The sequence below is a fragment of the Tiliqua scincoides genome, chromosome 1 (genome assembly GCF_035046505.1).
Source record: "Tiliqua scincoides isolate rTilSci1 chromosome 1, rTilSci1.hap2, whole genome shotgun sequence".
NCBI classification, from domain to species: domain Eukaryota; kingdom Metazoa; phylum Chordata; class Lepidosauria; order Squamata; family Scincidae; genus Tiliqua; species Tiliqua scincoides.
Window position 1 is genome coordinate 88,379,220 of NC_089821.1, and position 13,559 is coordinate 88,392,778.

Below are 13,559 nucleotides of genomic sequence, written 5' to 3' on the forward strand. Positions count from 1 at the left end.
AATTAAGAGCACAATACCCTACTACCCTGAATTTTTATATCCAATTGTAAAAGTCTTCAGATCATGTTGGTTTAATACAAGGATGGCCAACTTTTCAACTTTAGGGCTTCTGAGCCTTTAACAATTGTGTTGGAGAGGGAATTTCAGCAGGTGCAGCTTTTCAAATGTAAAGTTGCACCTGCTGAATTTCCTCCTCTACATAATTGTTAAAGGTCCAGAAGCCCTAAAGTTGAAAGGTTGGCCACACCTGGTTTAATGTGGAGAACTTAACTTATGAGATTTAGATATAAATTGAGCTGGGGTTTTATGTGCTTTTCCCAAAACCACTGAGCTTCTACATGTTGATTAGTGTGTTAAGATAGTTCTGAGATGTTACAAACAAAGGCCTTGTGAAACTCTGCACTGTAATGGTTAAATCCACCAAAACTTTTCATAATGTGACTAACAGCTAAATCCTATACACATCTACTCAGAAGTAAGTCCCACTGCATTCAATGGAACTTCCTCCCACAAACCAGGTCTACTCAGAAGTAAGTCCTATTTTGTTCAATGTGGCTTACTCTCAGAAAAGTGTGGTTAGGATTGCAGCCTAAGTGTTTTTAAGATTGCCGGCTTAACATTAGCATTTTAATTGCTAAATATAAGAAGTTAAGCATTTATTGTAATGACAAAGGTAACATTGGCCATGATTATAATCATTTTATGATAAGATATAGTCAGTCATTTGGGGACAAAAATCTGCAAATGTTAGCTATTTAATGGGACAACTGGTGTCACATTGTGCCAGTAACGCATATATTTTACAAAAGTCTCAGTCTGATATATTTCTTTTCTCACTCCTCATCATCTCAATCTTTTCATCATATCATGAATTGTGAAGGGCACAGCATTTTCAGACTTTTCATGCCAAACCACTTCACCTATTATTTTGTATATTTATACTGACTGTGGCTTAAAACAAATCTTCTGCCTGTTAGGAAGTCGGAGTTGAAAAGTGAACATCCTGGTTTCAAAAAAAAACCTAAGAGAGATATGTAAAGGTTATCTAGTGAGATTTTCCTAGTAATGGGAGTATGCTGTGTGCTAAATGACTTTCGAAAAACTTGTTCATGTCCCTTCTGTGACAAATTCCTCTTTTCCAACAAACTTTCCACAACTTGTTAAAAAAACAAAACACCCTATTTTTGTTCACATGTTCTTACATTGGCAAAAATAACAGTAATAAGGAAACTGCTACTATTGATAATTGACATTTTTACTGAAAAAATATATATCAAGTTAAACCTTGTGCTAAGCTATTTCCAGCCTATTTGATTTCTGTGCTTAAGGGCAAAATCCTAACCAACTTTCCAGCACTGAAGTAAGGGCAATGCAGCTCCAAAGTAAGGGAACAATCATTCTTTTACCTTGAGGAGGTCTCCCTGATTGCCATCCAACTGCAGGATGCAGCACATGCCCCACTGCTATACCAGTGCTGGGAAGCTGGTTATGATTTGGGCCTAAGCAGCATGCTGGTTGTTGGGGCTGGCCTATAGTATATCAGAATGTGATGATGCTACAATCACGTTGGCTTCTCTGTCTTTATACAAGCTCCCATGAATTGCTAGGTCCATGGATAGATATCTCTTGGGAGGCTAGACTCCAGTCTATATTCTGCTGAAAATATACAGATGCCATGTTAATCCTATAAACCACACTATGAAACTATTAAAATGATGCACTTCAGGGCTACAGCCATTAGAGATGACTCAGATCAATATGAACTGCTTCCAAGTAAAGCTAGTCATCATTTAAATTACTTCTAAATGATTTTTGATACTTATTTTTAAACAGCATGATGGCATATTTACAGATCCTCATAACCTCAGGGGGACACTACCAAAAATCTAGTACTGTGACTTCCTCCGTTTTGGCATTCAGAAACTCAAACAGCTTCAATAACATCCATTTAAATATATATTTATTACTGCAACTCTAGATTAACTGAGTGGAAGAAGTGTATGCAAAATTCAGCATATTATTCAGGATGCTTTCTGCTGAAGCTACGTTCAATTTTTGACTTCACCTAATTAAACGAGAAGCAACCTGTTCAGAACATACCTCATTAGAGAGTTTCATATAATTACTGATCACAGTCCCATCAAGTGCTGTTGCCATGCAATCACTATTTAGAATGGATGTACATTGTGCAGGAGTGGTGCTTGTTGAATAATTTGGGCCTTAGCAAATTATTTATCAAGATCTAGCATAATTACATGATAAAATAAAGCCTGATGTGTTTGAGCCAATGCACAAACCAAGTGAGTCTCAATATTTTTACTGCAGGAGATAATTCAAGGAGGTACTCCAAATTCTGTGATTTGCAGATTGCAGCCTTTTAGCTCAGCCAACACAGCTTTAGCAAATGGGTAGCTGCTTTTGTCCAATAAGTTGTTTCCCATAAGTTTGAACCATATACCGTAGATACTCGCCTATAGTACATAAAATTTTTGCCAAGTAATCAAGCTCCAATCATCACTTCACCTTATCTCTGGGTCAATCAGACGGCAGAGCCTTTCAACTCTGAAAAGTTTCCTTCTCAAGCAGCAGGCAGGCACCAGATCATTTGATTCTGCAGCAACTGGGAAATTCCAGCCAAAGTCAACCTTTTATTCTCCTTCCTTCTGCTGCAGCCTGGTTCTGCTTTGCAAATGTTTGCAAAGCAGGTCTGTTTTTTTCAACACCAGGATGGGATCCTCCTTTCCATTTGAAGCAAAGTCCCAGGCTACAATTCAATGCACCCTTACTTAAGAATAACACCCATGGAAAGCAGTTGGTCCGCTTCTGAGTAAAAAGGGTTGCAAATATATGCAGCTGCATCTCTCTGCTGTGAATTGAATTGCACACTCTCAGTCATGTGTTATGGGTTGCATGTTGTATGTAGAGCTTCTGGCTTAACACACCAGACACCTTAAAGGTGGATTTGATTCATGGGTCTCCTGCAGTGGTTCCCAACCTTTTTCACTTGCATATCCCTTGGCAGCCCATTCCATAAATTGTACCCTTCATATTAGCAAAATGTTTGTCATTAATATACAAACCCTCATCTCCTCTATATGAAAGCCCAGACTTCATGTATTTATCACAGTATTTTTTCTTTTTATCTGTTTGAAGAAGACTCTGCCTTTGCATGGTTTTGCACCAGAAGTGTGCTGAGAAATTCTGGGTGATTGATCACTTTCCATATTATGTTTCAGTTTTTTTACTGTGCTGGTTTTCAATCACTGGTGCATACATGAATTGATGACCAAAAACTAGCTATTGGTGGGGCTTTCACAGCTAGCTACCTCCCTTCGTGCCTTGCTGGTCCTTGCAAGGCATTCCTGCTTGCAAGGGATTCTGGAGCACGACCTGCCTTTTTCTGCCATTATTCCATTCTTTTTCAAGTACCCTTAAAGGTCCTGTTGAGTGTCCCTGGGAGTACATGAATACCAGGTTGGAAAGCACTGTTTTACTGGTATGTTGTTTACAGTGCACTTACTCTGATAGTGTTTACAAAAAGGTGGTGAAGACCAGAATTTAAAAAGAATATAAATGTATCTTATGATCTTTTACTATGTTTTTAATAAATTAGAGACTACAGTTCTTAGGTAACAATTAGTGGTAGATTATTTTTCAGGATCTGGCCTCAGGTAAAATCAGACAAAACTATAGTCAGACATCCCCTTAAGTTTAACCCCCGACTTATCCGAGGGTCATAGAAAATTCCATGATTGTTGGCTCAAAACCTGCCTTCGACTTATCTGCGGGATCGACTTATGGGCGGTCGTCTGTGGTGAGTATATTTTATCATGACTTTTTGAGAATTGTATTAGGCAGTGTACACTTTGGAAGCACAGAAGCACTACACAATCATGAATGAAGATGAGAGGTGCAGTGACCATGTGATTAAGGTATTTGAATTGATTACTGCAATTTAGAATGAACTCTTAGTGAAGCTTTTTATCTCAGACATGAAACGTTATCTCCCATTATCTTCCTTTGGGCAACATAGCTACAGTCATAATCTTGATACATCTGGATTTTCCATTATAAAGATTCCAATAAATATCTGGGGAGGGTAAGAAGTACAAACAAAAATTGCAATTATTTTTGCATTTGCACTGATGACAAGGCATTTTTTTGTCAGTCACCAACATTATTCTTTACTTTCACTGTGCTAATCCTAAAACAAGCATTCCACTCAGAAAAGCATTTATTTCCTGTAGGATTTTGCAGTTCTCTGTAGGCCTCAGATTGTCAATAATAGTACTACAATATTTCTGAAACACAATGTAAGATTCTACTTTACCTTATGTTTCTATCCCTTGTATATTTCAGATGGATTCCACAGAGAACCATGCCTGTCAGTTCCCACTGCACTTGTTTTTTTAGCCTTTTAGTTACTTACTCTACAGTGAAGAAGTTTGAGACAAAGATATAAAGGCTAGTGTTTGGCTTGATTTTCTTCTTAAATCCTTAAAGCTTGTTTCTACTACTAGCAGGCAAAACAAAACATAATTCTAAAATATTCTATTAAACTAATCTCAGTTGTTAAAATTTCTGAGACAAGTGTAACAGACTTCACCAAGAAGCCCCACTGAGTTCAACAGGATTTATTCCCAGGTAAATGTGTACAGGGTTGAAGACTGAATGCAACACATTACATCATATATTCTAGTACAGAGGTGGGGCTTCCATATCCGCCGATTGCGTATCCACGCAGAGCCAGATGTGGCCCCACCTGAGCCCTGAAGCCCACAGAGGCCATGTGTGTCCACCCACTGCCTCTGTGGGCTTCAGAATGGCCTTTTCAACTGAAAAAAGTTACTTCCAGTTTCCCTTGAGAAACCAAAAGTGATGTTTTTATGCCATATAAGGCATTCTGAGGCCCAGGGAAGCCTTCCAGTGCAGCTCCAGTCCCCTTGAGGGGCAGTGCTTGAGGGGCCGAAGTTCGCCAACTTGATTATCCACAATTTTCGGTATCTGCGGGGGATCTGAGAACGGATCCCCACGGATACAGAGGACCCACCTGTATACTGTATATCAGAGGGCCCCATCCTATCCAGCTCTCCAGCACCAATGCAGACACAATGCAGCCCTGAGGTTAGGAAACATATGTGACTGTGACTGCCCCCCCCATTTTAGGATGCCGAGCACACCATTTTGGCAGTGCTGGAAAGTTGGATTTGATTGGCCCCAGAAACACTATGGACTTACCTTCTGAAAGGCCTTTGATCACTGTTTCACTTATGCTTTCTTATCCCTCTACCTCTGTCCATTTCCTCCAACCTTATTCCCTTTTAAAATATATTAGAAAAGTTTTAATTCTCGTATCAAAGAGGGCCTGTATAGTGGATATTCATGGCTCCTTTATGGTCATTGACATATAACTCAACCCAAACCCCCTCCCAGACCATGCAGTGGTTCTGCAAACTGGATGTTGCTTCTGATCATTTCTGTGGATCATTCTGGAGCGAGTCACCTGCCCAGCATGACCTGGACACAGCCTCCGGCAGCTCCCAATAAGGCACTGCGGTGCTACTAATGCCGGAACCCACAGAAGGGAAATTAAAGTTTCCCAAGCCCACAGCCCCTCCTCCTCTCACACACACACACAAAGCAATGTGTGGTTCAGCAGTGGTGTTTGAAACTTTTGCCAAATATGGACATGGGTGTGACAAGGGAAAGTAGCAAACCAGACTATCCTGTATCTGCATAGTAACAGGGAAAGTAGTCTGCACAGTAACAGGGAAAGTAGCAAACCTGTATCTGCATAGTAACAGGGGCGTAACCACGTTTATGTAACCCCGCCCAGAGTGTATATAAGCCAGCTAATGCCATTGTTCAGGGCCACACCCAGAGTTGCTTTGCAAGGTGTTGGTCCTCAGCGCTGTAGTAAATGGTTTTAACCTCCTCTGGTCATCTGTCTCATTCTTTAACTTACGCCATCATAACACTACAAAGAGCATCACACATCAGGTTGCAACTCATCCATGGGTTGCAATCCTCAGTTTGGGAAACGCTGCTCTACACACACCCTACATTCCAGCACCTGAATAGCACCTGAACTGTGAGCCCAATCCTATCCTCTACAATCTCCCACCATGCAGCCATGCTTTCACAGGAAGCTGCTTTCTACAGGGTCAGACCATTCACCTATCTAGGACACTGTCGATACTGACTAGCAATAATTCTTGAGGGTTTCAGACAGGGGTCTTTTCCAGTCCAACCTGGCAATGCCAGGCATTAAACGTGAGACCTTTTACTTGCAAAGCACGTGCTCAACCAAGCAAGAGTAGCCATATCACAGAGGAAGATTAAAAAACCTTCTGCAGATTGGAATCCAGCTGTGAGAGTGCATTAGTGTAGCCAGAGGTTGTCAGGTGTGCAAAAGAAATCTAGCACATTTTATATATATACTACCATTCATCCTATCAGTGTGGGGCAAATATAGCTGCTTGAATTCATCCTGAACCCATCCTAGTTCAATTCCTTCAGAAACAACACAGGCCACATCTAGACATGGGTTAAAGATGAAGCGCTTATACTGAATGCACCAGTGGTGCTCTAAAGTGGCTTGCATATAGCCCAGTGGAAACCTTAAGAACAGTTATATGAGAGAGGAGTTGCACAGACTCCCTTCTATGTACAAATGTGTACTTCACCCACAACTCATGTCACATCAAAACAGAGTGACAACATTCCACAGCCTTGAAAAAGACTGTGGTTTCTGCTCATTCTTTAAATCTTACCACCACCATTCCAATCAAACCTAAAAGTGTTCTAAGACTTGGTTCTCTTCTGTGTTTTGTTCAATTGCAAAAGATTGTTTTCTGTTCTTTGTTGGAACTGTTGTTACTGTGGAATCAGTATAATCCCCAGTTTGACTGTTGGGTCTATAGGAGAGATAATGGCTGGCCTTAATGGCTGAAATTAGTATCATTTTTCTACCTGCTGTCAGGATGAGTCTGCAGGTTTCAATGCAGGAAGGAAACATCAGCAACCAGGGGTACAATGAATAACATTTCAGACAGATTCAGCGACAAGAAACATTTTAGTCAGGTTTCTGGACCATAATTTTGAAAAGAAGAGAAACATGTGATGAAGCAAAATCAGAGAGTGGGCCAGTGTGTTATTTAGTCAGGTGACATCACAGGCAACAAGAGAAAAATAATACTAAGTATTGTATCAGTCCCTGACAATACATATAATATTGTTTTCCTGTTTATGGGTATATATAGGAAAATGTGCAGTATCAGAAGCAAAGGGAGGAAGCGTTTTGCCTTTTAAAGCAATAAACAAACTGCAGCTAAAATTTATATTTCAGGGAAAATATGTTACTTGTAAATACATTTATTGATGAAGAAAGCAAATGTGGGGTTTATACAAGACCCAAAACTGGATAGTGTTATTTTGATGTATCAGAATTCTAGATTCAACCAACGTCTCCAGTGGCGCAATCCTAAGTCAGCAATGTGGGAGTAACAGGGTTGGGGGCGGAGAATTGGGGCAGAACCGGGGAAGGATGGGGATCTGTCGAACATGAGAGGTGGTACCTACTGTAGGCAACTGGAGCTGGATGCGATTCCCTCCTGAACCAGCTGACATACTAAAGAGCTGGCACAGGTCCAAGGACACCCATTGGTGATCAAGGAGCTTACAAAGGGGCAAGGAAAATAATTGTTGAAAACTGGCTTTCTTTGATTTGCTCTAGCTTCTTATTTGTTTTTTCATCTGTATGTAGTTGTTCTTATTCCAACTAACTCTGGAAGTTCAGAATCCCAGTGTGATCTTTTCTCCATCCTCAGCACTTATCTGAAAGTATATGGAACTTTCTGGACGGTTGCTCCTGTTCATACCATAGTGTAGGTCAAAACCAGCCACTGAGGGATATCACCGGCCCCCAGCTGCCATCTTAGAGACAAGAAGATTCATTAGCAGAATCAACAGTTGTGGCCACAGAATTTGCCAGCAGTCTCACTGGGGAACTGGGAAGCTATAACCATAAGAACGTAAGAAGAGCCCCGCTGGATCAGGCCATAGGCCTATCTAGTCCAGCTTCCTGTATCTCACAGTGGCCCACCTAATGCCCCAGGGAGCACATAAGACAACAAGAGACCTGCATCCTGGTGCCCTCCCTTGCATCTGGCATTCTGACATAACCCATTTCTAAAATCAGGAGGTTGCGCATACACATCGTGGCTTGTACCCCGTAATGGACTTTTCCTCCAGAAACTTGTCCAATCTCCTTTTAAAGGCACCCAGGCTCAGACGCCATCACCACATCATGTGGCAAGGAGTTCCACAGACCAACTACACGCTGAGTAAAGAAATATTTTCTTTTGTCTGTCCTAACTCTCCCAACACTCAATTTTAGTGGATGTCCCCTGGTTCTGGTGGTGTGTGAGAGGGAAAAGAGCGTCTCTCTATCCATCATTCCCGTGCATAATTTTGTATGTCTCAATCATGTCCCCCCTCAGGTGCCTCTTTTCTAGGTTAGTAGCCTTTCCTCATAAGGTTCCTCATAAGCCTTTCTTCATAACACTCCACCCTCATCTCCTCATAGTCATCTTCTCATCTCATCGTTTTCATCCTCATTTTCTCCGCTAAAACTAGTAGCTGATTAGGACCCTAGCGCTTGCCTTCCCATGTAAAAGTGTTGTCACTGCCCTTTTTTATTGGAATACATAAAAGGAATAGGGGTGTTAAGAGAATATGTACTTGACATATTGCTTCTTTTGTCATTGCATACTACATGGATATTGACAAATCCTAAGACCAACAATGAAAGAAGCTACATTGCCTAGACAAACAGCTGTCCAAGTATATGAAAAAATTAAATAAATCAGGAATTTCAGTAATAAAATGATGGATTCAATTTGCCAGATTATCAGGGAAATTTGAACAGACAAAACACCCAGGCTCATTTAAATGAGTATAATATTATTTCACTGTGCACTTTTAAACTGCCTAATTAATGCATTAATTTAAGCAGAAAAATTAATCATCTCTTTCATAATGGAAATACTCTTTATGTCCCTGAAGCTATGCACATGTCATAGGTCAATTTCCTTTTCGGAATACTAGTGGAAGAATTTAAAGGCAGATTGCCATAATTTACACAATAGAGATTGTCTGTGATAGAACACTTAAGACATATGTGGTACAAAGTTTGTATACTGCTTTAATGTTATTGATACCACTAGATGTTTCTCAGTTTTCTGCAGATTGAAACCAAGAGTGTGAAACCAGGAGCCAACTTGTTGAAGCTATTGACTACTATTTTGTTCAGCTATGACTTCCCCGCATACAAAATTACAACCTCTTTGTGCTTGCCCCATATGATTGCTCCGTGCAGCAGCTGCAGGAACTATCGGGCGGCCTGATCCAAATGGACCTCAGCGTTTGGAGGTCAGTGCTGGGTGCTGCAAAAATGCCGTAAGGCATGTAGGCTTCACAGAATAAATAAGTGGCATCGGCGGGGAGGCCTCTGCCACTCTGTTGATGTCGCAGGCAGACCCCTGGCTGCCACTAGAGTGCAGGTATGCATCAAGCAGTGTGGGGGCGTGGGAGGAGGGTGGAGAGAGGGCAGAACTGGGGAAGGTACAGGCCTAGGAGGGGACACATGCCTACTCAGAAATAAGTCTCATTGAGTTAAATGGGGCTTCCATTACTTACTTCCAAGTAAGTGTGTTTAGGATTGCAGTGACAGTCAAACAAATTCAAAGCTTTACTTGGAAATTATTTTTGATGAAATACTTGTAAATTCAATAGCATTCATTTTTCTTACATTGTTTAAATTTTAAGACTAAAGGAAAGATGCTGAAAGTTGTTGATGTAATAATTTTGGTAGATTAAATATATAGGTACTTAACTAGGTATGAACCTTTGTCTGCGTGCCCTCCAAATACCCAATCAATACATAAGCTGGAGCTTGGTGCATCCACTGATTCTGCCCCCAGCTTCTCAGCAGTAGATGGGAACAGGCTCTATACACATTTAGAGTGGAACAGAAGTTTCATGGAAGGAGCAGGGTAAAGGCCAGAAATGGGACCAGAAGCACCTTTTTCTTATAAGGTTTCTAGTCATCTGAGAAAAGCGATTAACAGTTTTGAAGTTGCCCCTGAAACTTCATTTCAAACTGAAACAGTCTGAAAATAGTATTCTATCCAGCACCAGAGACATCGCTGGGGTGTGTGCCACCCAGTGCAGAGCTTACCTGGAGGAGCTTGGCAGTCCAGAAGTTCGGCTGTTACATAATGATGTAAACACATTGCCCCTGACCCTCCGCGCTATCAACCTCTTGTGTTCAGTGATCTTTGGCCCACTCTGGGCACAGTTGCATTGTGTTCTCACCAGTGAGTGGCGAAAATATGACTGTCTGCAAGAGTGTGAGGCAGCCAGTGAGACAGTCCTAGAATGTGAGGCAGCCAGGCCTGGAATGGGCCAGAAAATCACTGAATGGATGCTCAGGTGGTGTGGTGTAACCCCTCCCAAGGGTGACACCCGTGTGTTCCATACCCACTGTACCCCTTAATGATGCCACTGCCCAGCATTCTACCCATTTTCATTATGTCACTAATTAATTTTGTGAAACAATGCATTTTTAGGACAATTATTCCACAGAAAAAGATAGTGGGGAAAATTTGCTGGAAATCTTTTGACTCCATTGGGCAGTGCCATATGACAGCAGTGTTCATATCAGCAACCCTGACCTCAACACAATTAGTATATGGCAAGTCATTCAGAAGGCATCATTCAGGAGGCATCTGTAGGATGGCTGAAACCTCACAATTTGAAAACAAATTTAGCTCCCTTTGGGTGCTATTTTTTTTTAGAAAAGATGAGATACACAACTATAAATGTTTCATCCAGTTTGACCCCTCAAACAGACTTATTACAGTGTAAAAAGGCCATAAACAAATTTACATATTGTAAATTGTAGAGTCGCTGGATAAGTAATTCATCACTTTCTTCCTACTATTTATCTGTGAAAGGACAGAAGCATAAGCACTGACATATGTTTGATTCTCCTACCTTGACATCTAATTCCATCCCCCGTGTATCCAAAGGGGCAAGGTCCACATTTGAATCCCCTGTCTTTTGTTGGCTCACAAAACACACCACTGAAACATGGCTTATCTGCGCAGGTGACTTTCGTGCCAAGCAGCTGCCGATGAGTAGCTTTTGGAAGTTCCAAAGGATTTACTGCTGGGGCATATGGCTTTCTGGTTAACGCTACCAATGTGGAAATCCTTGATTGGACAGAACCTGCAGCTCCTGGGAGGCTACTGCTTTTGGGGCCAAAACCAGATAAGGCAGTTTTCCAATGGAATGGAGAGGCCAGGGGTATTGTCAACACAGATGTCTGTGGCTGCTCTGCTTTAAAACCATGGGCAGATCTTGCCTGTGTAGTCGCAGCTCTAAGAGACTGTTTTCCAGAAGAGAAGACATTGAATGAGGTGTGCGTCTGTCGAGTAGTGTGTGGCCTTGGAGCTAACAGCCTTGCGCTGATTTCCTCTTGAATAGAGACATTCCTTGTGCGCGACTGGACATAAAACTCAGTGTCTGAGATCCGGGTTGCCCCTTGCTGAGCTGCCTCACTTTCTTGCTGTGCAAGTTGGTTTGCATCATTCAATGAAAAGGGTGTGTGAGACAGTTTGGAATCCAGAGGCTGTTTCTTCACAGATAATACATGAGGCAGAGGTTCCATTCTTTTCTCAGCTAGAGAATGAATATCAATTGTTATGGGGTACCTAGTCAAAAGGGAAGTAGCTTCTAGTTTGGGGAGACGGTCATGTGGGAGTGTAGAATTGGCGTTTTGTGGTTGTTTTGTGTCGTCTTGGTTGGAAGAAAGCTTAACTTTCCCAATGTTTTTCACAGAAGCATCAGTCAAACTTTGTGTAGATCTCGATATTACAACTAAAACAAAACAAAACACCAGTAACGGTAAGTTTTATATATTTGCTCATGAAATTTATTTATACATATGTTTGGTGGGAGGCTCACATTCCCCAATGGCCCTACTAATAAATGACCCTCTCCCAAACTCCCATGGCACACCTGCAGACCATTTGTGACACACCAGTGTGCCACAGCACAATGGTTGAAAATGGCTTCACTAACCCCTTTACATGCATATGGCTGCATCTGCTGACACTATACCACCAATATCACCTACCTAGTATACTTTTAGGATGCAATCCTAACCAAGTTTCCAGCACTAACATAACTGTGCCAATGTGGCATGCACTACATCCTGCAGTGGGGAGGCAGTCAAGGAGGTCTCCTCAAGGTAAGGGAATGTTTGTTACCTTACCTTGGGTCTGCATCACAGCTAGGTAAGTGCTGGAAAATTGGTTAGGATTGCGCCTTTAAAGTGATTATAATTTATAGTTATAATTTATAAAAATGCGCCCATGGAATATAAACACATAACACCATTTTCTGCACTTCTAATTTTGGAAAACATCAAAATCCTTGAAACGATAAAACTGTTTTCACCCACCTCGAGCTATAAGGCTACTTTAGAGGCTGGGTAAGTGCTGCTGGGGAGAGGGTTCTGATCCACTTCCCTATTCTAAATTGCCTTCAAGCTGGTATTAGCTCCTCAGATGAAAGCAAACAGGTATTAAACACAGCACAGTATGTGTTTAATATTAAACAGCATAAATTCTAAAAGAACAAACATGTTGGTTTATTGCACCACACTTCAGTAAGAAAAAGTCAAAGACTAATGGTGAATTATGACATGACCTCTTATTGATCACAGCATACATTCAAAGAAGTAGCCAAAGCTCAACATGATATTTTATAGCAACCCTTTGACTAATGAAATCAATAGTTAATAGCCATGGTCTTTATTTAAGAGACAAATACAAGAATATGGAGCTAATGTTTGCAGTGAACACCGTCTCAGTGCAATGAGCTGATATAAGGTGCCTTCTGTACAATTCAATTAGTGCTCTATGACCCATATAATGTTTACTTAACATGTATATCAGCAAGAACATGATAGACTGCATATGCTGTACAGGCTGTAGTAGCTTCTAGTATATTCTGGTATATTCACATAATACCATTTTGTGCCATTATAAGAATTTATTTTATGTTTTAAACTGCCAGTATTGCCCTTCAACCATGTTTCCAGTGTGATTTGCTAAAACAAAGCAAACATAACAATGGCATCATTATATTTTCATAAAATACAAAACACATTAATGAATCAGCAATTAAAGCAGAAGTTAAAGGACATCCGTTTTTCAGATAATCTCTCTCTCTCTCTCTCTCTCTCTCTCTCTCTGAGAGAGCTACAGTTCCAGGCACTGAACACAGCAGGACCTCCTTGTGAGTAAATATATATAGGACTGGACAGATAGAAATGCTGAGAATGCAGAAGGTAATATTCCTCCGTTGAAGTGGATGAACCTTGCATAAGCCCTATTTAGATGACATGTGCAAGCATATCAAAACGTGGACAGGAGGAGGCAAAATTATACTAATCCTACCTCCTCATCCGAATAGGACAATAGATCAGT

The 13,559-nt window shown here is 41.0% G+C and overlaps 1 protein-coding gene across 1 annotated transcript in view; it reads right to left on the reverse strand.

Annotated features, from left to right (window-relative positions):
* Nucleotides 1-13,559, reverse strand: part of LOC136645284 (von Willebrand factor D and EGF domain-containing protein-like) — a 207,787-nt gene that overhangs the window by 42,656 nt on the left and 151,572 nt on the right. The window contains exon 22 of the mRNA XM_066621524.1: nucleotides 11,059-11,943. Within this exon, the coding sequence (XP_066477621.1) occupies nucleotides 11,059-11,943 (885 nt within the window). The remainder of the gene's footprint in view (nucleotides 1-11,058; nucleotides 11,944-13,559) is intronic.